Source organism: Pelobates fuscus, chromosome 6 (assembly GCF_036172605.1).
Source record: "Pelobates fuscus isolate aPelFus1 chromosome 6, aPelFus1.pri, whole genome shotgun sequence".
NCBI classification, from domain to species: domain Eukaryota; kingdom Metazoa; phylum Chordata; class Amphibia; order Anura; family Pelobatidae; genus Pelobates; species Pelobates fuscus.
This window is the reverse complement of record NC_086322.1, coordinates 126,632,905-126,658,848: the sequence shown is the minus strand read 5'-3', so window position 1 is coordinate 126,658,848 and position 25,944 is coordinate 126,632,905. Positions and strand designations below refer to the sequence as shown.

The following is a 25,944-nucleotide window of genomic DNA, read 5'->3' as shown; positions in this document are numbered from 1 at the left end:
ACAATGAAACAATGCATAATTAAATAGAGACCTTTTCATTGAAGTTATATCTACTAAACAGTGTTTTTTGTTTTATTTATTTTTCTGATGGGCAGTGGAGTGTCTCTAATATTTTTATTATACACATAAATACACAGTGCAAGTAGAGAGTTCATAGAAAATACATAATAAGCACAGCACATATATGCACAGTGCAAATAAAGAATTCAACAAACATTCACACAGTAAGTGAAGACATCAAAGACACACTTCCACACAGTAGGAAAGTGGCAACAGACAAATCTATACAAGGCAGACAAGGGGTTAACAAACACAGAACAGGTAACTAGTCAAAATAATCATAAACCCCACAGGCAAGTGATTTAGACACATACACTGCAGGGTATAGCTAACGGATAATAACGAATAGGTAATACACCTATAAATATGCACATCAAACACATGCAGTGGCGTATACACGACCCATGGGGCCCTGGTGCGAAAATTGATTAATGCCCCCCCTCCCTTCCCGTGCTTACTCTGCGGCGGGCTGGGGCCGCAACACATAGCGGTGGGCGCCTGGACGCAGGGCTGCGACCCCTGCGACCGCGGTATGTACGCCAGTGCATGCAGATACACATACACTTAAAGGACCACTACAGACACCCAGATAACATCATCTCAATGAAGTGGTCTGGGTGCCAGGTCCCTCTAGTTTTAACCCTGCAGCTGAAAACATAGCAGTTTCAGAGAAACTGCTATGTTACACTGAGGGTTAATCCAGTCTCTGGTGGCTGTCTCACTGACAGCCGCTAGAGGTGCTTCCGCGATTCTCACTGTGAAAATCACAGTGAGAAGATGCTGGACGTCCATAGGAAAGCATTGAGTAATGCTTTCCTATAAGTGGTTTGAATGTACGTGCGGCTCTTGCCACGCATGCGCATTCGGAGCTGAGAGGCGGATCAGGGCGGAGGGATCCCCAGTGACAAGGGAGCCCGGCGCTGGAGAAAGGTAAGTGCTGAAGGTGTTTTAAACACACACACACACTCTCATGAACAGACACATACACACTAGCTAACAGACACACATATTTACTGACAGAGTAAAGTAACAGACAGACATACATACACACTCACTGACAGACAGACACACATACACACTCACTTACAAAACAAACTCTCACTGACAAACATACACTCACTAACAGACATCAAACAGACTCACTAACAGACACACACAGTAACACACTCACTGACACACACACTGATACAAAAACTAACACTAACACACACTCTAATACTAACACACATACACACACACATACAAAAAGCACTCTCCCCTGAGCACTCTCTGCCCAGCTCCCTTGCGCGCGCCACTAACTGATGCCGGAGCCAGAATATGACATCATATTCCGGCTCCGGAATCACTGCGGTGCGAGAGGGAGCTGGGCAGAGAGCGCTCAGGGGAGAGTGCTCCCTCGCGCGCCCGCAGGACCGGCCAGTGACACCAGGGCCAGCCTCGGGGGGCCCTGAGGTGGCCAGCTCCTGAGCCCCCCAGGAGAAGAGGCTGGCCAAACTGGCATAAATACTGGGTCGCAGGGCGGCCAGACCCCCTGGTGGGCTGGGCCCGGTCACAGCCGCCACCCCTGCGACCGCGGTATGTACGCTACTGAACACATGCATACAGCAGGTAAATGGTTAACATATTGTAGATATGAAGTAGTGCTGACTGGGGTCCCTCTCTTAGTGCCAGAGCTGAGCACTTACAGTTATGTGCACACAGGGAGAGGGTGAAAACCTTCTGAACCTGCTGTCTGCAGCCTGATAACCTCCAGCCTCCTCCTGCACACTGTCTGTAACGCTGTCAGGGAGGCAGCTAATCAGTGTGTACAAACATTTCACATACCACACTACCCAGCTCTGCCTGGCTGCCATTCTGGATCCTATACTAACCCCTTTGTAACGGATCGACGGGCACCCCGACTGAGTACCTCCGTTGATGGATGCTCCTAGTGCTTCCCGAGGGCTACAAGCACTCCACCAGACACCATAAGCACCGCAGACCCCAGGAACCACTGCAGCTTGGTTGGGGTCTTGCCATCTCCTGCCCACCCTGGACCAACGACAAGGCTCCAGGGGGTAAACCTCTCCTCCAAGATAGTGAAGCAGGAACAAGCTCTTACAAGAGCTTAGTAGTGATTACAGCAAAGGAATATGCAGAGCATAGCAATCCCTTGTAGCAGATTCCCCCAATAAGAGACAACACTTCAAATTGAGGGTGAAGAAGAACTGACCAGCCTGGTTTTTATTATGGTCTTGCACATACAGGACCGCCCACAGGGAGGTATAAAATAACAAATAAAATAACAGTTACAACCCACAGTAAAGTCCTTCCCTCTGCCTGTGATACAATTATCTTACACAATGGGAAATTTAATAATCACAGGCAGAGAAATACAGTTTTTACAAATATACTATAACTTTAAAACTATACATCACATTCACATAGAAATTGCATATTCACAATCAATCCATTCAGGGGAACATATTAAAAAATGGCACGAATCAGACCAGGGGTTCAAAAGTTAGCAAAAGTATTAATAAAACCCACTGCCAGCATGGCTTTCCGTCCCAAACCAGTTTCACAAGAGTCCTCTATCCTGGAGACAATGGAGAGGTAATCCAATTATATCCAGGGATAAAGGCAGACTCCATTGAGCACATGTTAACAAAAGACACAAAAAGACACAAAAATACATAATTCCTATCATACTGAACAGAACCCCGACATTCAACCCATCCCCAGATGGCTTGGATCTGAGCGCTCAATATATCCGAACAGCGCTCAGATGCCACAAACACAGTCAAATCGCCATGGAGTTTAAGTTTAGCATGGGCTGATGAGAGGGCCATAGTCTGAAAGGGACATACACAGTCCAATAGAATTCCATATGCTGCTTAAAGGGCCAGTGGCAGTATAATAAAATACAGTATGCCCAAATGTTGCACTTGAAGGGCCAAATCTCCCAGGGACCATAATCACAGGGCAGGAGGCGGGCAAGCAGCCCCCTCCAAAAGCTCATGGCAAACTCTGTTAAAGGGGTGAGTTTGCTACACCCTTCATTCTATTTCCTGCTGATTTCAGGAAGCAGCAGTGAGGCCCCTGCAGTGCTTGCGTCTCAATTTCTTCCCCTGTGGCTGAAACAGGGCACTGGATCTTCACTGACAGCAGACTTTGGTGAGATAGATCGTCTCTTCCTACACACAGCCTTAAATGGCACCCCCCAGAGGCTGGTGCCCTAGGCAAGTGCATGTCTTGCCTAATGGAAGCGCCGGCTCTGCTTCCTTTTCAACTGTTAATACCTCTCCCTATACAACCAAGCATTCTGCTAGCATTTCCTGCTGCTCTATAACATTGTCTTCCTACCTTTAAGTCATCAGAAATAATCACCCCTAAATCACTTTCCTCAGATGTTGAGGTTAGGACTCTATCAAATATTCTGTACTCTGCCTTGCGTTTTTACGTCCAAGATGCATTATCTTGCATTTATCCACATTAAATGTCAGTTGCCACAACTCTGACCATTTTTCTAATTTACCTAAATCATTTGCCATTTGACTTATCCCTGCTGGAACATCATCCCTGTTACATATCTTGGTATCATCAGCAAAAAGACATACCTTGCCACAGGGCCGGATTAACATAGGGGCTGATGGAGCTGCAGCTCCAGGCCCAGGCCCATGGAATAGGCCCATTTAAAAAAAAAAAAAAAAATTTTTTTTTTTTTTTTTTTACACACTACTCTTAGGTTTGCCACCTGACTGGTATTTTACTGGCACAGCCAATATTTGAGGCTGCCGGGCTGTGCCGGTATTTCAGTAATACCGGCAATACAAATGCAGGTATTTTTCTCCGAATAAATGGAGATTACTCTGCAATACCTGCACCGGCCAGTAGGGGTCACTGTGTGTGGAGAGAGGCAGGGATAGGAAGTTACAGCATATCCCTGCCTCTCTCTACTACTTACTGATCTGTGGGGGAGCAGCAACACAGCACAGAGTCCAGACAGCAGCTCTACAGCTCAGGTAAGTGAGGGATAGGGGGAAAGGCAGCAGGGACACATGGGGACACTGAGACACTAGGGGACACTGGGACACATGGGGACGCTGTGAGACATAGGGACATTGGGAGACACATAGACATTGGGACACGGAGACACTATGTCCCCATTTCTCCCAGTGTCCCACATCCAGTGTCGCTAGTGTCTGTATCCCCAAGTCTCCCAGTGTCTGTGTTCCTAGTGTCTCAGTGTGCCTAGTGTCACCATGTCTCCCAGTGTCCCTATATGTCACAGTGTCCCCATGTGTCTGTTTTCCAGCCAGTGTCCTCAGTGTCCCCTAGTCTACCAGTGTCCCCTAGTCTCCCCGTGTCTGTGTTCCCATGTCTCTGTGTCCCTAGTGTCTTAGTGTCCCCAAATGTTTCAGTGTCCTCATGTCTCCCAGTGTCTGTGTCCCTAATGTCTCAGTGTCCCCATGTCTCTGTGTCCCCGGGTCTCTCAGTGTCCCCATGTCTCTCAGTGCCCCCGGGTCTCTCAGTGTCCCCATGTCTCACTGTGTCCCCAGTATCCTAGTGACATGGGGACACACTGAGACATTGGGACACATGGGGACACTGAGAGACTAGGGGACTGGGCGACATGGGGACACTGACACTGTAATGCATAGGGACACTGAGACACTGGGTGACTTGCGAGACTGAGACACTGGGAGCAATCCATCTATACAGCAGAATCAAACTGAGTAGTTGGTGATTTTACAGAATTTTCTCTGATGTCACTCCTTGTGAATATACAAATTATTAAGGCTGGTATTTTTCTTCCAAGAAAGGTGGCACCCCTAACTACTCTTCACATACTCTTGCTTAAAGGAGCACTTTAGGGTCAGGAACACAATCATGTATTTCTGACCCGATTATGTTAAAACCACCTGGCCCCTTCATGCCTCCCTAAGTATAGTAAAATATAACTAGTATTCAAGTCTGCAGCTGCTGGCTCTGCCTCTGAACTGACTGTCTGCTGACATCATCAGAAGTGGTGGTCTTAGCAAATTACAATACTTCCCCATAGGATTGGCTGAGACTGTCAACTAGGCAGATCAGGGGCAGAGCCAGCACAAGTCCAACATAGCCCTGGCCAATCAGCATCTCCTCATAAAGATAAATTGAATCAATGCATCTCTATGAGGAAAGTTCAGTGTCTGCATGCAGAGGGTGGAGACACTGAATGGCAGTGCTGCACACTAGGCAGTACTGCCCCAGGAAGCACCTCTAGCAGCCATCTAAGGAGTGGTCAGTTGAGTTATTTTCTCTGAAAAGACAATGTTTACTGCAAAAGGCCTGAATGGAATGATTCTACTTACCAGAACAAATACAATAAGCTGTAGTTGTTCTGGTGACTATATTGTCCCTTTAAGTTTGAAAGCTTAAGAGGGATGTATGTGAACAAAACTTGTGTGGACTGGCTGATAATAAAATGAGTTTAGGTAATGCAGACGTTGGTCTCTCTAACACTGTGGCATGTCCCCTTTCTTCTACACTCACTACATACACCTTTGCTCTGTCTCAGACTATATACCAGGAACTTCTGCCTGCTAGGAAGAAGGTATGGAGACAAGTGGACCAGCGAGTGCTAGGGGACAGTCCTTAGAAAGCATGGAGTGAGCGCATCATTAGACGCATTTATGTCAAGCTCAGGGTGCTGCCTGCATAATATGCCCTTAATTGGACAGCCTGCAGGATTGGTGGGCAGCCTGACATGCATTCATGCCAGGCTGTCCTTCAAATTCTTTGGACAGACATGCCCCCTTTTTGGGCATGTTCACCCCTTTTGGCAGGTCTGGTCACATGAATCGCGCCAGTGGCACACCCTTTTACCCTGCCCATTGACTTCCTGCTTCACTGGGCACTGCTGTTAGGGGTTATGGATTTACTTGAAAGATGAAAGCATAAATTAGAGAGATTAGCATAGAGTATGTTTTCTTATACCTGCATCCTATGAGTTTCCCTCCAGCACCATCTCCATCAGATACATGACGCTTGGGAGGTATGACTGTTTTAGTGTTTTTGTTCGATAAGATTCCGTAATTAGGCCCTTTATAATTGTCAGCACCAGGCCCAGTGAGCTCTTAATCCGGCCCTGCCTTGCCATCAAGACCTTCTGCAATGTCACTAATAAAAACCCCTTAAGGTAAGAGTGCCACCAGGGGCCTCCTGGCACCATAACAATTACATGTAGATGAAGGTGTTCTGGTGCCTGGAATGTCCCTTTAAAGAATTCTAAGCCATATTATAAACAGGCTGTGTGTTTAACCTCTTAAAACCGGAGGGCGTACTATTACGCCCTATTCTAAGCGGCTCTAAATGCCGCAGGGCGTAATAGTACGCCCTCCATTTTTTTTTTTACTTACCCGGTCGCCGGCGATCCCACATCGGCGATCGCGGTTGGGGGCACTCCCAGGGAGCCCCCCGCGGCACATCCGTCCTCCTGCAGCTCCCCCCGGCCATGTGAGAGTGAGGTCCTTGCGAGGACCTCACAATCACATGGCCGGGTTAGCTGGCTGCTGCATTGCCAGCAGGGGTACTGCCTGTAATGACAGGCAGTCCCCCTGCTGGCTGGAAATATAGTAAAATAAAAGTTAATAAGTGTAAAAAAAAAAAATAATATACTTAGATCATATATAGATATATGTAGCGGATGGCATTGGACTGTCCTAAAAATTGCATTTATGTCTATGTGTTCGGTTGAACTGTAACATGTATATGTGAAGTGTATGTAGCATTCGCCTGATTGTTCGGTAAAATCACTCCAGTTACTATGCGAGTGAAACTACAGAACAATCAGACCACCCCAGGAGAAAGTGTGCCTCCAATTACTGTTCACAACAATGTTGCAAGCGGTTAATTGACGGTTCGTGTAGTGGGTTCTTTGTTCTCTGGGTGGTCGCCATTCGGGAGACGAACACGTGGCGACGGCCATTTTAAACTCCCGAACAGCTGTGTTTTGCCGTCGAGTGTCTGGAACCCAAATCGGACACTCGATTAGGCAAACACCGCTGAGACCTCCATACTGCCACCAATTTGTATACAAACTACCGAACGACTTCCCGTTCGGTAGTTTGAAACCCACGAACAAGGGAAATTACCCGAAACCTTCCCAGCTCTCCTAACATAAGCCATTTGTGTGTTATATTCCCTTTTCTGTGACCGACCGCAGGGCCAAATCACATGGAACCCTTTTCGGCTGTTAAGACTAGCGCGGTCGGTCATTTTAGTACTTCCATAAATTTCACGAACCCCTGGTCCGATCTGGGTGATTTTTGGAAATGTGTCTCACCAAGATCAGGGCTACCAGGGGATGTAACATTTAAAGGGGTACCCCTATGTTTAGGGGTACAACCAGGGGTACATCCAGAAACTCAGGGAATGTGTGTCCTGTATAATGGGGATGTATCATAGCTAAATATTCAATATTAAATGAAAGCCCTGTTTCCACTGAATAAAATTATATATAATAAGGGGGGGGGGGTGCATTTAATATGAAAGAGGTGAATTATGGTTGGACAGACATATAGCGCAAATGCCAGGTTTTATTTACATTTTGTTTTGTTCACAAAGTGTACATTTGGCTGAGTCCTTAAAGGGTTAAGATAACTTTCCAGTTGCATTTCGCACATATATCACTTGTTTTACTATTTTTTATTTTTTTTTACCTGCATGTTATGTGTCTTATTTTGGTTTTCTCTTGACAGAAAGAATCAAGAACCCACATTCACTTCCTTAAGAAAGAAGCCAAACAAGTAGTTCAGTGCTTGCCCCTGCATTCTGCTGACACGCCTGACTGCTGAGCTCACTGGCTGGGAGGGGAAGGGAGGTGAGAGCAGACAATGTAATTCTCCATCACATGACCAGGAAGTATTACATCCTCCATTCAATGTTATTTTTACACAAGAGCACCGGCGAAGCTAAATAAGACATTGCAAGGCAAGTGCTGATAGGGGTGAGCAATTTATTAAAGAGATAATATGGAGAATGGTGTTTCAGAAGGTTTTAGTATAAAAAAGTTCAGAAAATGATATTAATTGCTTGTTAACTAAGAACAGATGTAAACTAAAATGTGTAAACACTTTTAAATTAGTTGTATTCCTTTCTCATATAACACTATCAAAACAAAGCTATTCGATACAATGTATATGTTATTGTACAATGTTTACTGGCTCAGCTTAGACATTTTTAGTTTTGGTTAATATTGTGTGAGTTTAACCCCTTAAGGACACAGCTTCAGAAACATTTTTTGCTGTTTGTGTTCAGCTGCAATTTGCATCTTTCTCATTTATTGTACCAACACATATACTGTTTTTTAGACGACAAAAAGGGCTTTAATTTGATGTGTCTTATACCTATATAAATTCTCATGTATTACAAAACAAATGCAAAATAATGGGGGGGGGGGGGGGGGGGGCATAACATATTTTTTTTTCTCTCCAAGTTTTGGTAATAATGCTGTGTGCATAATATGTCCAGCTTAGGAAAAGTAATTCAAAATCAATTCATTCATGTGTCTTGATTTACAAAGTACATAATATGTGTAGGATTTCAGTTTATTTTGAAAGTTACAGGTAACAAACTACTAGGTCTAAAATAAAATTTCAATTTGCAACAATTTTAGAAGTTGGTATGTTTGTCATAGAAGTTTAATACCCATCAAAAAACCCAAAATTGCCACACAAAAGTATATATTTATATAAAGTAGACATCACTGGCTATTTACCTACGGTTATTTTGACACTTTTTACAAAGCCATTTCACCGCCAATCTCTGCTAAATATTGGAGTAAACTTGTGTTTTTTCTATATTTTGGCATATACACATTTAACAAGGTTTTTGTAATGTGTATTTTGTAAAGCTGGTGTGTGCTATTCCTGTACAGGACCCCATATTGTGTTCAGCTACATCTGCTGAGTACAGCGATACCCCCATTGTATACCTTTGCCACTATTCTGTGAAGCTACAATGCCATATAGGAGACCATGCTATTTCAGTTTATATAGTTGGAATTTTCATAGATGGTCATATGTCAGATTTTGTGGCATTATAGCTATTTGACTGTTCAAATAACCTCACAAATGCCTTCCATTTGAGAAAGCAGACACTCCAATGTATCTTATTAGGCATATATTATACCTTGACTTGCCACCATTTGTTCACCAATTTATTAGAATTTTTAAAAATATATTTTTGCTGGGTATTTTGTACATTTGATAAGTGCCACTGTCATAAATTCCCCCTAAGTAGGCTCAGTTATCTCTTCTGAGTAAAACAATAAGCCCAATGTATGACCTAGACACTATTTCGTGAAGTTACATTGCTGTAAAAGAGACATGACAAGTTCAGCTTTTTAAGTGTGAATTTAGATGCAGGGTTTTAATGGGTCCGTATTCTATTTTGAAATATGTACGCAGGCTGCTTTTTCCAACTCCTCCAAAAAGGCATACTATTTCTTAATGAAGACACCCGAGGGTATTTCAAAAGGCAAATTTTGAACCTTAGCATGGGATCATTTTTCGGCTAACTTGTATCAAGTGTAGTGGTAATAAGCATGTTTTTCTGCCTATTTGACACACACAGAGAATTTGTACTGTATATTTTGCAAACCTTATGTGTTATATAATACTTCCTATCTTGCTCAGCTATGTCGTCTGAGCACAGCAATACCCCCATATGTACCTTTGCCAGGTATTTGTGGACATTAAAGGCGCACATTTGAGACACAGCCATTTACGTTTTTTTCTAATTTAACATTTTTACGTTGTGTCCATACCCCATTTAGGAGTTTTTTTTTAGCAGGTTGATTAGTCCAACTACCCTACAAAAGCATATCATTTTTTAAAGAAGAAACTCGAAGGTATTTCAAAAGGCATATTTTGAACCTTAGCGTGAAATTATTTTTCCGCTAGATTGTACCAAGAGTAGTGGTAATAAGAATTTTTTATGCCTTTTTGACAATGACTTTGTAATATATATTTTGCAAACCTTATGTGTGCTACAGCAGTACATTACATCATATGTTGCTTAGCTATGTCATCTGAGTACAGCAATACCCCTGTATGTGCCTTTACTAGGTACATGACAAAGTTGAAGGGGCACATTTGAGACACAGCCATTTAAGTTTAAAATTTTACACTGGGTCCATGTCCCACTTTGAATTCTTTTTTTAATAGGTTGTGTTTTCCAATTACTTCTCAAAGGCATACAATTTCCTAAAGAAGACACCCCAGGGTGTTTCAAAAGGCATATTTTAAACCTTAGCACGGTATAATTTTTTCACTAGCCTGTACCAACTGTAGTGGTAATAATCTTTTTTTCCTTTTTTTAAACATATATATATTTTTTTTACTTTTAAAGAGTTTTTTTTTTAGCTTTTAACAACTTTTTTTTACTATTTTAAAACTTTGTTTAAACTTTTCAAAAGTTTTTTTTTTTTTTTTACTGTTAACCCCTAACTAGCCTGACAGTAAATCCCCCAATTTCCCTACTAACTTCCACCCACCCTAGCTAAATAAATAAATACATATTTTACAAGTATTTAAGTAACTAACTAAAAAAAATTAACCCCTGAGCAACCCCTGTCAATCATCTTTTCTTTAGTAAACATCATTGTGTCAGTGAGCTTTTTTGTAGGTAGCATGCGTGTGTCAACACGTTTTTCTGTAGTGAGCTTGTGTGTGTCAGTGATTTTGTCTGTAGGAAGCATGCGTGTATCAGTGAGCTTGTCTGTAGTAAGCTTGTGCGTGTCACTTTGTCTGTACTACGTTTCTGTGTATATCAAAAGCTTGTCTATGTGTGTCAGTGAGATTGTCTGTCAGTGAGTCTATGTGTGTACATCTGTGAGCTTGTGTTTTTATGTAAATAAGCTTATGTATATCAGTGAGATTGTTTGGTTTTGTTTGTTTGTTTATGAGGCTGTGTATCACTGAGCTTGTGTGTGTCAGTGAGATTGCCTGTGTCTGCATTTGAGTATGCTTACTGTATAATTAAATGTTTTACTCTAAAAGGACTAATATTTTTATATTAGAAAAATAAATATATATTATATATAATGTGTGTGTGTGTGTGTGTGTGTGTGTGTGTGTATATATATATATATATATATATATATATATATATATATTACTTAATCATCTGGGCTGGCAAGACATAACCTTACATATTACATGTGACATGGTGCTAAAACTTATGTCCATAGATTTTTTTTCCAGGGCTGCTTTGTATCCCCAGTCTGGCCCTGGTGTGTGCGTGTATGTCAGTGATTGGGTGTGTCTGTCAGATTGTGTCAAATCAGTGTGTGTGTGCAGTGGTGTATTTTGGATTTGTGCTGCCCTAGGCACGACTAAATTCGGGCACCCCCAAAATCTAAATTTGCCCCCGCCCCCAATTCATGTCAAGGCCACTTTTTTGACTGACAGACACATGCCCTCATTGATACATGCCCTGATATACACTCACTGACAGATACAGTCATTGGCACACACACACTGACACACCCATTCTCACTGAAAGACACACACACTTTCACTCCTCACTCACAGACACACACTGACACACACTCACAGGCTCACCCATTCTCACTGAAAGACACACATTTTCACTCACTCACAGACACACACTGACATCTACACTCAATCACTCAGTAAGGTGGACAGCCCCAGAACACGAGGCAAACAAAACATTTGTCTTTGAGCTTGGGGTGGCATTTTTTTGGCACCCCCCCTTCCCCCTGAAATTACCGCCCTAGGCAAATGCCTTGTTTGCCTTGTGGTAAATACATCCGTGTGTGTCTGTATGTCAGTGTATCTGAGAGTTTTTTTTCTAAAATGCATTCCTCCAAGCTTAATAAAACAAGATTACAATTTGAGTTTACTCTGATTTTAATTTCTTGACTTACCCTCGATATCAAAATGTAATAAATATGTTTTCCTAGCATTTATTTAAAGCTCGTGTAATGTGTTTAATAACTTTTTTCTCTAAAATTGTGCTTTAATGTTTGTTTTCCATTGCAGACGGTGATTTTTATTGATCACTTTATACATAATCTAAGGAAAGAAAACTGAACATGGAAAGTTGGTTAAGTGACACTAGCAATAGTTCTGTCAGTAATAATTCCCATCTGGTCGCTGGCTTTACGTCTTCTTTTGTATCGGTAGTTTTATTTGGGTCCAATTTTGTACCAGTAAAGAAGTTTGACACCGGAGATGGTATGCACAATGTTCTTTTTTTTTTTTTCTTATTTATTATTAGTTAATTTTATAAGATGTGTTGTTAAATCAATAAACGTTGTCTCTATTGGGATGGAGGAGATGTAAAAAAGTAGATAACATAACATATGTTTAATTAATGTTTGTTTTATTAAATTCACCTTTGTATAATTTTACTGTTTGCAAGATCAGTGTTATGAAAAGCTGTTTCTTGCAGAAAGAGACTCCTCTTGTGTGCTTGCATACTTTAGAGCAGCATTTCCCAATTGGTTTTCCACGGAACCCTAGGGTTCTGCGAGAACACAATTGGGGTTTCGCCAAAAGTTTACAAAATAAAATGGCCGTGGGCGGCGAGGAAGTGAGGGAGCAGTGATCTCCCTGCTCAGCAACCTCGCGCACCTCTTAGTGATGCTGGAGCCGGAATATGATGTCACTCTGGCATCACTAAGAGGCGCATGAGGGATCTGAGCAGGGAGATCACTGCTCCCCCGCCGCCCGCATGCCAGCCACTCAGCATCCACACTGGACCCCAGGGACTCCATGTCAGCACTCCTTTAGGTAGGGGGCTGGGTGGATGAAAAATGTAAAAATAAAAAATAAACTTGTATGTGTTAGGGAGTTTGTATGTGTCTGTGTGTTTGTCAATGAGAGTGAATGTGTGCTTGTCAGTGAGAATGTGTGTTCTTGTCAGTGAGAGTATATGTGTGTCTGAGTGTGTCAATGATTGTGTATGTGTCACTGTGGGTATCTAAGTGTGTGTGTGTGTGTGTGTGTGTGTATATGTGCCAGTGAGTATCAGTGTGTTTGTATGTGCCTGTGTGTGTGTATATGTGCCAGTGAGAATCAGTGTGTTTGTGTGTGTGTGTGTATTGCAGTGTGTGTTTATCTGAGTGTGCCAGTGTGGATCTGTGGGTGCAAGTGTGTGTGTGTGTGTGTGTGTGTGTATATCTGTGAGTCAAGATATGTGTATCTGAGTGTGTGTGTCAGTGTGTGTGTGTATATCTGTGTGTCAGATACATATATATATATATATATACACACACACACTGACACAGAGATACACAGATATACACACATTGACACACAACGGCACATACAAACACAGATGCACACTTTGAAACATAAATACACACACCTTGACAAACAGATACGTACACACACACACATAGATACACACTGTGTGTCAAGGTGTGTGTATCTGTGTACCACTATCTGCCAGTATGTGTGTCAGATGCATACACACTGGCACATGCCAACACAGATACACACACCTTGATACACAGACACATACCAACACAGATACACACCCTTTGACACACAGATAGATACATACATACACACTGTGTGTCATGGTGTATGTATCTATGTGCGTGTGTGTGTATCTGTGTGTCAGATATACACATACACACACACACACACACACACACACACACACACACACACACTGGCACATACAAGCACAGATATGCACACCTTGACATACAAAAAACAGTGCAATTTTTATTTTATTTTCATGAGGGGGAGGGGGGATTCCATGCCGTTGATACACTATGCCAAAGGGTTCCACAGGAAAAAATAATTTGGAACCCCTGCTATAGAGCAATATTGCATGTTAATGACCATTGCAGGTTTAAAGTCACCCAGATTATTATTTTTATATTGCAAAGGTGGGGACATCTGTTTTTAAATAGGGACAGGTACACAAAAACTTTAAAATACAGGATTGTATTCCAAATGTTTTAATGTTCCTTTAAACAGATAATGACTCTTCTTCTGAGTATCCAATGAACAGAGAAGCTCATCAAAGTTTGCCACTTAATGTTTTGCTAGTGACCATCAAAGTAAGCCTATGTACTAGATGATGAAACAAGGGCAGTGGCTTAAAGGACCACCATATTCACTGCAGTGTACTGTAGTAGTTCAGGTCCCAGGAGTGCACTGGCACCCCTGATTGTAAGTAGTCAAAGCATTTTTACTATGGTTTGACTTCATACATGGGCTCTGCTGGGTGCTGTTTCCCACCTCTTCTTCTCCAGCTTCACTGCTGCAAAAGTGGTTGCATAATCTGCTGTGTTAAATGTGTAAAAAATAGGAAGCCTTATTATGAGGCAAAGTTATATCCATTAATATTTATGCATTTTATAAATTTAGTCGCAAAAGATCTGATCCCTATGTTTTTTTATGTGTTACTGGTACTAATGCACGGTACTAAGTTTACTTGTGCAAGGTACTATGGTTAATTAACCACTTATGAGGCTATTTCAATGTGTAACCATAATATCATAATCAACATATTTGATATATAGCATGTTTACCATCATTTTTACAACTACATTGTAGACAATTTGTTTTCTGTGGAAATTAAAACACGTTCTATTCAAAATGTACTCTTTAAATATTCCCTGATACGTTATTTGTAAACAATCTGCCTTTCTGTAGGAAGTTTAGGCAATCCCACAAAAGAAAATATATATATATTTTTTTATTTTTTTTAAATTTACGTTTTCCTTATTTAAGAAATGTCTTAATATTGAAAAATATCAATGTCTCTTTAATGGTCATCTTTATAAACTGTATATTCTGCGCTACATTTCTCAACAACCTTTGTTCCGATGCTGTGTTTATCTATATTTCAGGCATGTTCTTCCAGTGGATTCTCTGTGCTTCTATATGGATTGTATCTTTAGTGGTCAACATCATTCTTAATAGCCCGAAATTTTGGCCACTCGCAATGGTAGGAGGTTGCGTATGGGCCACAGGTATGGAAAACATTTGGGTATTCTCAGGGTTACTTCCTTCAGTAATAAAAGGGATACTATGGGAAAATAAAACTGCAATGCATTTGATAGATTTTGGCCTTAGGAATATGCTGTATTTTTTCATTCCAAATCATTATTGTTTGTGCACAAAAAAAATATTTTGCAGAATTCTGCATCAAAATCCTGGCTCCTTAGCTACATCCCCTCACTATAGAAAAATACATTTATATAAAAAGTCTGCACACAGCTCAGCCACTGACAGCACGGTATAATCTGAACTACAAAGCATTAGAAGGAAAATACACCCAGGAGTCCTATAGTAAAGATATCACTACCTGTTTGCAGTTTCTGTTAAAAACAGCCAGCTCACTCAGTGCTGTTAGTGGCTGAGCTGTATGCACACACTGATAAAGAAGTCAATATAGCTTCAGGGGGCGTTATTAATGAGACAGGCTTATGGTGGAAGATTCTGCAAAAATAAAATTTGTTCAAAACCTATGAAGATCTGAGCATGCAAAAAAATACAAACTATTAATAAGGTCAAAACAAAATGCATTAACATTTTACTGGTGGTCTTTGTACTGTGCCAGATTTGACATTAGGCCACTGAGGCCACAGCCTCAGGGCATCAGGCAAGTGAGGGGCGGCACAACTGATGGGAATATATATATATATCACACACACACACACACACACACACTTTTATTTCCTATATATGTATAATATATTACAATTAAAGCATTTTATAATACATTATACATATATAATGCATATGATTTCATTATAAGTGTATTTTGAGATATGTGTATTATATATGTATAATATATTATAAAATGCTTTAATTATTGTATAATATATATATACACAAAATACAGAATCCAGCGCACTCGCTTATTCACTAAACAATGATTTCAAAAGTTGTTATGGTACTTTTTCAGTAAACCAAAATGTTTAAGTGTCTATCTGTTCCTGTCCAAATTAAAGAGAATTGAATTGCGTATATACGCTGAAGTAATTCAGTCTGACACACGGAGTTCAGGTTAAAATAACTTCGAGGAAATTTATTGGCAAGTGCAGAATCAGAGGGCGCGCAGGCCCTTTTAAGAGACATTTTCGTCATCATTGATTATCAAGATATCAGTGAATAAACATCATTAATTGGATTAATTGTTAAGTGTCTGGGTTAGTGTCCACCTATCAATATAATTAATTGGATCAAAAGCTAAGTGGTTAGTTCCGTGTCCACCCACCAAGAGGTGGTACTTTTTCGGACACGGGTGGGGGACAAGGGGTCCTGAGCGTCATTTTACTCGGTCGGTGATGTCAAATCTCGTGGTTAGGTGCAAGGTCTCTTATGAATAGAACATTTCATTACTACTGTGTTCTCGTGGCCTTTAAATTATACTTTGTTGCGAGTTAGGGGAAATTCAACAGTTCCTGGGTTAGTCATATCCTTATGGAGAATACTGTCCTTGTCTATTGTATTAGATGTGCTGAGAAATACTGTCATGTAATGTAGTTTTCATATGAAGAAGTCAGGTTATGAGGACAAAATGGAGGATTTGTCACAGTATCAGGTTAATACAGAGTTAGAGCAGCAATTCAATGTAAATACAATAAGATTTTTTTTTTTAATAATTCTACATCAGTCCCCCCTATGAAATGTTAGATTCTAAGAGATAAAAACTTTATTTGTTAATACCAGAAGACGTGTTAGCCCAAAGGCACAGAAACCCCGTGGCCGCTAGCTAGGTGTTAATGCAAAGTGCAAGTCTGTCCCTATTTTCTGACCCTACTAGGCTAGCTCATCTGTCAGTATGGCTCTCGAACACTTCACACCCAAGGGTATCCCATGGCAGCTAACCCACCACTTCTCCACATGGGGCCTTTACCATTCACCGACAGATGCTGTCCCTAATCTAGTCCCTTCCTAGAACTCTCGCACTTTATCATCAAAAGGGATGGATTGCAGCGGCAAACAGGGTGAGTTGAGATCCTGGAAATCTTGGTCATCAACATCAAGTAGTGTGAAAGTGGGTGCCGCTTGGTCAATAGTCTTCGTGAGAGCTTTCCTTAGGCAGGGGAAGACACAACAAAAGAGAAGAGCAAAGATAAAAAGAGAAATTAGTATTGCCATACCAATATGCATTAAAGCCTTTTTCCAACCCGTCATCCAACCAAACCATCTGTCCCAGGGATCTTTTATCCCAGAATTCCTTTTTAATTCTTCTGAGAGGTCATTTAATTTTGCTATGGCTAATGTAACTTTACCATTAGGACCTGTGTTTTCTGGGATGTAGGTACAACATGTCATGGTGTCGGGCAAAATTTTACATACCCCTCCTTTTTCGGCTAGGATCATATCCAGGGCTATTCTATTTTGGAAGGCCATTTGGGATGTTGCCTGCAACTGTTCGGCTAATCCCTGGAGGGCATCTCTGGTGTAATTAACAAAACGCTGTTGATTGTAATAAATGTAGTTTATCCAATTTAAGTTCTTGTTTGCAGTAACTATGGTAAAAATTGATTCAAATCCTGCAGCAACTTCATCTCTTGCTTTAAATTCATTGGGTACCCCCCTAGGCACCCCAATGGCATCAATGTAAATGTGAGGGTCAAAACTTCCTTTTACTGGGGCTTCACGCTTGGCCTTAGTGTGGCTGGACTCATGGGTGTTGGTGTGTGTGTGTCAGAAATAATGTGTATAGGCATAATGGCCTTGGCCAATGTACACTCCCCCCACCACTCTGTGTCCATTCTGGATCTTAACTGTAAATCCCCACACAACCAGTAAATATCTCCTAGTGACCTAGTGTGCTGCTGCAGCAAACGTACAGGAACAGTTCTATACGTAGTACAATAACCTGCGGGAAAGTTACCCACAAATTTACCAATCCCATCATGTTTGACATAGCAAGTGTAATTACCTTTATATACGGTAACACCATGAGGAGGTCTTACATTTTTGGCTATAAGAGGATACTCCGCTGTCCATGCTTGACATTGAGACCTGTTGAAATTATATTGGTAGGCAAAAAGACTTAAAATGCAATTTTCTTCATTTACTGGCAGAGTTAAAGGTACAGTGCCCAGATGAGGCCGGGCACCACCACACACATAGCATGCGGTTCGGTTATGTTTGTTGGCATTATATTTCATCCATTCTAACCATAGGTTAACATCATTAAAACCTGTTTCAGCGGCCATAGTATCTTCAAAGGTGGGGTTAGCAATGGCCATCATGTCCTTAAAGGACTGGATGTGTGGTTTTAATGGGTTTGTGACCATATGAGTAGCTCCTCGCCACTCTGGGGAATTACACATATCTTTAAGGTAGAAATGCCCTAGTTTAGTATAGGAACCCTTTTTCCAGTACATTCCCAATACATATTGGTCTGCATCTGTTGGGCTTGGATGCTCAACATTAAGAATTAATTTCATTGGTGTGCCTCCTCCAGGCTTTCTCAGAGTCATTCTTTGAAGGAGGGACCTACCATGATCATCTACTTTAGATAAGGCACTTTTTGGCTTGTAGCCCCAGGAAGGCCCGGCATTCCATCCCGCCGCCCCCCAATGGCCACAATCATGCCCCCATTGTTTGTCAACTACACAAACATATGGGTCTTTTACATGAGGGATATCTCTATAGATATTCTGGATTTGTGTTGTAGTGAATGGGCATTCTACGATGTCACAATAATCAAAGGTATAGGTAGCCACACGGGTACATGATGAATTATACCAGAAGGTGTACCCACTAGCATCTTTAGTGATGGCTACTTGCTGGGCCTTAATTAAACTAATTAAGGAGACAATGTACCAGAGGTACATGGTTGTGCGGTATCTGCTTCCTCTGGGGCAGGAGACTTCTTGCAGTGGGAAGCGTGGATCCAATGTGGCCTGCCGGCCAATTTGACGGAAGTTGCGGTGATCAGGAGAACTTGGAATGGCCCGTCAAATCTTGGTTCCAGGGAGCTTTTCCGCACGAACTTCTTAACCAGAACCCAATCTCCGGGAAGCAGGTTATGGGTACCTGTGTTCAGATCAGGATCTGGAATTGAAGAGAAAACTTGGGCATGTATTTTGTTCAAGGCACTTGCAAGTTCAGTTACATAGTCTACTAAAACATCTGATTGAAGCTGTAACTGCTGTGGATAATAACAACCTAGCCTGGGTGCTGTCCCAAATAGAATTTCATATGGGGATAACGAGTATTTCCCTCTAGGTGTGTGCCTAACGCTGAACAAAGCTATTGACAGACTTTCTGGCCAGGGCATTTTTGTTTCTTGTGACATTTTTAACATTCTGGCTTTTAGAGTGCCATTCATGCGCTCTACTTTACCACTACTTTGTGGGTGGTAAGGGGTGTGGAAGGCTAGGGTCACTCCCAGAGCAGTCCAAATTTCTTTAGTCACTGTTGCTGTAAAGGCTGGGCCTTGATCACTTTCAATGACTTCTGGAAGTCCAAATCTACATACAATGTCTGTAAGTAGGCGTCTTGCGGTTGTTTTTGCAGTGATATTGGCTACAGGGTAGGCTTCTGGCCAGCCTGAGAACATGTCCACTATGACTAGTGCATATTCATGGGGCCCACTCTTGGGCATTTGGATGTGGTCAATTTGGATTCGCTGGAAGGGGTACATGGGCTTTGCCAGGTGTTTTGCAGGCACCTTGATTGGTCTTCCTGGATTACATTTTGCACAAATGACACAGGCCCTGCAGAAGCTGTTGATCAGGGTTGTGATTCCAGGTGCTTCATAATATTTTTGAATGAGGGCGGCCATTAGGTCTTTTGACAGATGTGCAGGCCCATGGGCCCATTGGACAACTGCTGGGTATAAGCTTCTTGGAAGGCAAAATTTAGAATTGTTGTAGTAAATTCCGTCCTTTAGGACAGCTCCTTTCTTCTTCCATTTCTGGATTTCTTCAGGGGTAATTTTAGCTTGTTGTTCTCGTAGAATTCTCAGGTCAGTAGGAAGAGTTTGTAAGGTAAAGATAGGAACTTCTTCTTCTTGACCGGACACTTCTTCATCCACTTCCTGCAAATCTCTGGCTGCTTGCTTAGCAGCCTGATCAGCCAAATGGTTGCCCTTTGCTTCATCTGAATCCAATTTCCCATGTGCCTTTACTTTCAAAACGGCCACTTCTTCAGGGAGTAGGAGGGCATCCATTAGTTCCTTGATTGCAGAGCTGTGTTTGACTGGTGTACCGGCAGTGGTAAGAAATCCTCTTGTCTTCCAAATGAGGCCGAAGTCATGTGCCACACCCAGGGCATATCTTGAATCTGTATAGATGTTGGCACGCTTTCCCTTGGAAATCTTGCATGCTGAAGTCAGGGCTTGCAATTCAGCTTCTTGCGCAGACATTGCTGGCGGTAAAGGTGATGACTTGAGAACTTCCCCTGTTGTGGTTACGGCATATCCTGTATGGTATTTTCCTTCTTCATCAGCATACCTTGAACCGTCCACAAACAGAGTAAAATCCGGATCCGGTAATGGATTCTCATGCACAGTTGGTAAGTGTACTGTTTCCATTTTCATCTGTTCGAAACAGTCATGAGGAGTTTCTGGGTCATAGTCATTTGTTATAACTAGGTCTTTAAATTCTTTTTCTAGGAAGTGGCGTGGCCATGCTTCCAGAAGGTCAGTTGTTGGGTATTTGACAATACCATTTTCCTGTAGCTGTTCTTCATCCATGGTGGCCCATAACTTTGCCATGGGCCCAAGATCATTCCATGACTTTGTCTTCAATTTGGTAACAGGAATATGTGGGATAGCAGTATCCCAATGGCGGTATAGGTAATTAAGTTGTTGAGGTAGTTGGACCAAGACCATGCTATTGCCTTCAGAGTCACAATAGAAATCTTGAGCAGTGAGCTTAACATCAGTCCAATGGTAGAGCTCATCTTCATAGCAAGGCTCGGGAGTAATGTCTGGTTTGTACCACATGGTACAGAAGGCGTAATCTGGGCCTTCACAGAGAGGCTTTTCATCTTCATAAAATGTCAAATGTGGATGCATGACTTTCTTGATACATCCACAAAGCAGGTAAATGTAGGTTTCATCTGTGATAAATCCATAATAGATACCCCCCTCAGGGAGTGGAAGAAGAGTGGATGGGTTAAGAACTTGACATCTTTGGATGGAAATGTTGTCTGGCAGAAGAAGATGGCACTGGAGGCGTAGGTGTCTGGCTGGAGACACGTGCTTGAGCTGGACTTGGTTGATGATGGCAGAAATGTCATGAGGGGCCAAAACAACCAGGGGGTGGCCAAGGACCAGGTCTGAGGTTCTTTCTATGAGCTCTCTTGCAGCAAAAACAGCCCTGAGACAGGAAGGGGTCCCTCTGGCCACAATGTCCAGTTGACATGAGAAATATCCAATAGGCCTCTGGCGGCCTCTTAAGTCATTAGTTTGGGTGAGAACTCCTGTTGCGTGGCCTTGTCTTTCAGAGACAAATAATTTGAAAGGTTTGGAGTAATCAGGTAGGCCCAAGGCAGGAGCAGAAGCAATGGCACGCTTAAGAGATTTGAAATTGTCCAGAGCTTCGTTGGTCAGGCCGAATGGATCTGACTTGAGTGCATCGTAGAGAGGTTGCATAAGCAGAGAGGCCTCTGGGATCCATGCTCTGCAGTAGGAAATGAGGCCTAAGAAGGCATGAAGAGATTTTGAAGTCCTTGGGGGTTGAATGTCCAGAATTGTTCTGACTCGGTCCCGAGTGAGATGTCTGGTACCTTGAGATAGGCAATGTCCAAGGAAAATCACAGAAGGTTGACAGAATTGCAGCTTGAGAAGCGAAGCTTTACATCCTTGTTCTGCCAAATAGCAAAGCAGACTAATTGAACATTCTTCAGTAGTGGGTATATCATCTCCACAGAGCAACAAATCATCCACATACTGGAGTAAAACAACTTCTGGGTGTTCAGCTTGCCATGGGTCAAGAATAGTACACATGGCTTTGGCAAATTGACTTGGAGAATTTTGAGCCCCTTGGGGCATGACAGTCCATGTATACTGTTGCATTTCATGGGTGAAAGCAAACAGGTATTGACAGGATGGATCCAGTGGAACACTGAAGAAAGCATTAGCTAGGTCAATGACTGTAAAATACTTTGCAGAAGGTGGGACGCCAGAGAGCAGAGTGTGGGGGTTTGGTACAAGAGGGGTGTCCAGGACAGTGGCTTCATTGACTGCACGGAGATCCTGAACCATCCTGTACTTTACTGGCTCACCTTTTAGAGTCTTTTTCTTCACAGGAAATAATGGAGTATTACATTCTGATTTACACTCCACTAAAGCACCCTTTTCCAGGAGCGCTTTGATGTGAATAGAAATGGCTGCAGCCTGTGCTGGTTTTAGAGGATATTGTGGTTTCCTTGGTAACTTAGCTCCTGGGATAAGCTTAACCACCACAGGTGGGACATTTAGATGACCTATATCCTCTGGGCCTGAGGACCATAACTTAGCAGGTACCTGAGTTTTTAACTCATCTGGGAAATTGGACCTAGGTTCTGCTGCTTGCTCATTGGATATATCTAATTGCAGCATCAAAGGTATGGAGCACAGGGCTGAAGTGTCAGAAACAGATAGAGGTGTAGACATTTCTACCTGTCCATCTGGAGTGAAGGTTATAGACGCCTGCAGGCGTGAAAGGACATCAGCGCCTAACAGGTTAATTGGGCATGTGGAGGAAACTACAAAACGAGCAAGTAAGCTTGTGCCAACCCGCAGAGGGGTTGTTAGAGGACTGTGTCTCGGTTGGCCATCCACTCCAACACAGGAGACATCAATACTTGACAAGAAAGATGGGTCTGGCAGGTCTTGTTCTCTGAGAACACTTCGGGCTGCGCCTGTGTCAATAAGAAATGTGGTAGGTTGGCCCTCAATGGGTAAAGTTACTGTGGCAAGTGCCCCCCCCCCCTTATCCCCTGTAAACACTGCCATGACAGGGGTTAATGACACAGGTTTGCCAATTTCCTAATCATCATCTGGTTCCTCAACAATTGGAACCGTTTTCATGGTCTTAGGGGCCGGGGCAGGCTTGGGAAACTTTTTGGGCTCCCCTGTAGGAAACTTTTTGGGCTCCCCCGGTTCCCTTTTGGGTTCTGGACAGTCACTTCTGTAGTGTCCCTTAGCCCCACAATTAAAACATGATACGTCCTCTAACTTGACACCCTTGGTGCCAGGGGTGATGGGGGTGGCACGGGCCACCATGAGAGGAGCTGAATTGGGTCTTCTGGGGGTTTGGGCAGATTCCAAACCTCTAGCAACTAGGAGTAACGTATCTAGGGGAACAACCTTGTATTCAGGGCGTGCAGCAATGATTCCCTTGCGTATGGAATCTTTAACACCTTGGACAAACGCACCTGATAGCATTTGTGAATGAATTTTGTCAGTGAGATCAAATCCCAAATCTGTGAACATTTGATATAATCTTGCATGAAACCTTTCCACTGATTCTCCTTTGTCTTGCACAACATCAGTAAGGCCAGCAGCTTGATCTGCAAGTTTATCCTTAGCCCAATCTCTCAATTGATTGCAAAAGGTTACTCCGGAGGGATAATCAACATCACTTGTAAGTAGATCTGTACTGAGGTGGCGGGCCATGCTGGGCCAATATGCATCCCCTGCTTTAATAGCACAAATGCTCAGTAGGTCACGCCAGGCGGCGGAATAAGTCTTTTGTATCTGAACTATCCCTCGGTAAAAAGGCATAGGCTGTTTCTCTGGGTCAGGGAGAGATTTCATTAAAGCACTAGCTTGTGTGGGGTTAAAAGCGACATATTTAGGAGGGGCCTGTTCTCCCCGACCCTGATGGCCGAAGGGATCTTCAATAGAACGGTGGGCTCTCGCAGCCTCCATTGAAACCTGGGACAGCCTGTCATCCTCTCCCTCATCTAGCTCTATTATCTGGGACCTTCTGCGTGAGGGGATCACCTGAGGAGACAGGGCCGGGGGATAGGAGGGAGCTCCGGAGGCGGGAGTTGCCATTGGGTCATAATCTTGGGACCGGTAATCACCGGGAAGCACCGGCATCAGGGGTGCTGAATGGCTGGGGGCCGCCATATTGGAGGCGGGGAAGGAAGTTGCATTGGGGTTAAGGGAAGATGTGGCGGCCATGTTGGATGTGGGCACATCCGGGGCAGACTGAACCGGACTGGGCATGACCGGAACCTGGGGAGTGGCTTGGGGAAAGGGGTATGGCCAGTGAGGATAGGGGTATGGGAAGGGGTATGGCCAGGCCATTTGGGTGGGAGTTGGGGCGGAACCTGGAGTGGGCAGTGAGGTTGGGGAGGGATTAGCAGAGGGGGTGGGAAACTGGGCTGTGGTCGGGGCGGGCGAGGGAGAGGGTGGGGCAGAGTCAGTAAAGGTGCCTGAAGGAGGAGGAGCCGGAGTGGGATCAGCAAGATTGACAGTGGCAGGAGAGGAGGGGTTAGTGAACTGGGCAGATGCAGATGGGAGGGTAGGATTATCTACGGAGACAAAGTGTGAGGAAGGAATGGCAGATGAGATGTTAGCATTAGACACAGAAGGTGGCTTGGGGATGGATGAGGATGATGGGAATGCTAGGGAGGGAGAAGGGGAAAAGTAGGATCCATCAGAATTTAGGACCGGGCAAACGGGAGAGGTGACGGGATGGGGATTGGGAGGATTGGGAGTGGGATACGTAGTCAGCTGGCAATCTCCCATTGCTGACTGGACCTTTGGGATAGACATCCCCCGGGCGCCATTTTGGGGCGCTGGCTGAGGAAGAGCCCCAGCAACACAATTATTATGGTACACAAACAATTTCACACCCTTGTGAATTATTTCTTCTTCAACCCAACCTTCTTGCTGAATAGCCTTTGCTACTCTGTACCATGCTTCAGCTGTTTTTAATAAATCATAATTTGCAAGCTTGCCTTTCTTTTCCATCAACAATCTACGCCAACTTTCTGGTTGTAATCTACCACATGTCGGCACAGCTATTTTACAAACTTTTGCAATCTTTTCAACACCTTTAACCATCTCCTCACCCTCTCTGTCATCAACTAAATCACATGCTAACCAGCCCTTACTGGGCTTACCTAAATCCTGCCCCATGATCCCTTCTCCCCTACACCAGCGTCCCAGATATAGGGAAAGATAAGGAAAATTGAACCGGAACGTCTACAATGCTCGACTGCCACCTGAGAATCGTGGGTCTTTCTCAAGTGCGTCTTCCCAAAACGTAGACTAGTCACTGAATCCGCCTACCCGGGGTGGTAGACACGGATTGGAGCGAGGTGAGAAGTGTGTGACCAATCACTTCTCTATTAAGAGGAATGGGAGTGGATAGTACAATAGTACAGGAAGTGTAGAAAAGGTAAAGAGTAAGGGAAGAAAAATCCTTAGAGACAGATACAGGAGTTTAAATGACTCCACATTAAACAAACAAGACAACAGTACAGTTGAAATACAGTGCATGCATCACAGTTCAAATGAAATCAACAGTAATCCCTTTCCTTCTACATGTGCTTACTCCAAAGTCACCTTTCTCAACCTCGTAGTGTCCCCGCTCGGAGAATGACTTCCTCAAGTCTCACTACCAGCGGCCAAGGATAACAGCTAACACCGGTCCGAAATCCTTTCTAGCCTCCCTCGTTACAGCAGTCCACTTAAAGTGGCCACGCCACCCTCACTCCCGTAGTGCCCTTATAAAACCCACTCTATAAGTCTCACTACCACGTGATGCGGAAAACAAGCAATGCCTGCCTGAATCCCCCCAGGAAACTGAGTCCCCTGCCACAAGGCTAAGTCTCCTATCACAGTTAAAATAATCAGTGGACCTTCAACTCAACTAGAGCCGAAGGGTCCGGGTCAGGACGTCCCCAACTCAACTAGAGCTGGATGGTCCGGGTCAGGACGTCCCCAACTCAA

The 25,944-nt window shown here is 43.2% G+C and overlaps 1 protein-coding gene across 1 annotated transcript in view; it reads left to right on the top strand.

Annotated features, from left to right (window-relative positions):
* Positions 1 to 12,097: 12,097 nt before the first annotated feature.
* TMEM144 (transmembrane protein 144) overlaps positions 12,098 to 25,944 on the top strand; it is a 35,959-nt gene continuing 22,112 nt past the window's right edge. The window contains exons 1-2 of the mRNA XM_063458233.1: positions 12,098 to 12,287; positions 14,924 to 15,046. Of these exons, the coding sequence (XP_063314303.1) occupies positions 12,146 to 12,287; positions 14,924 to 15,046 (265 nt within the window). The 5' untranslated portion in view covers positions 12,098 to 12,145. The remainder of the gene's footprint in view (positions 12,288 to 14,923; positions 15,047 to 25,944) is intronic.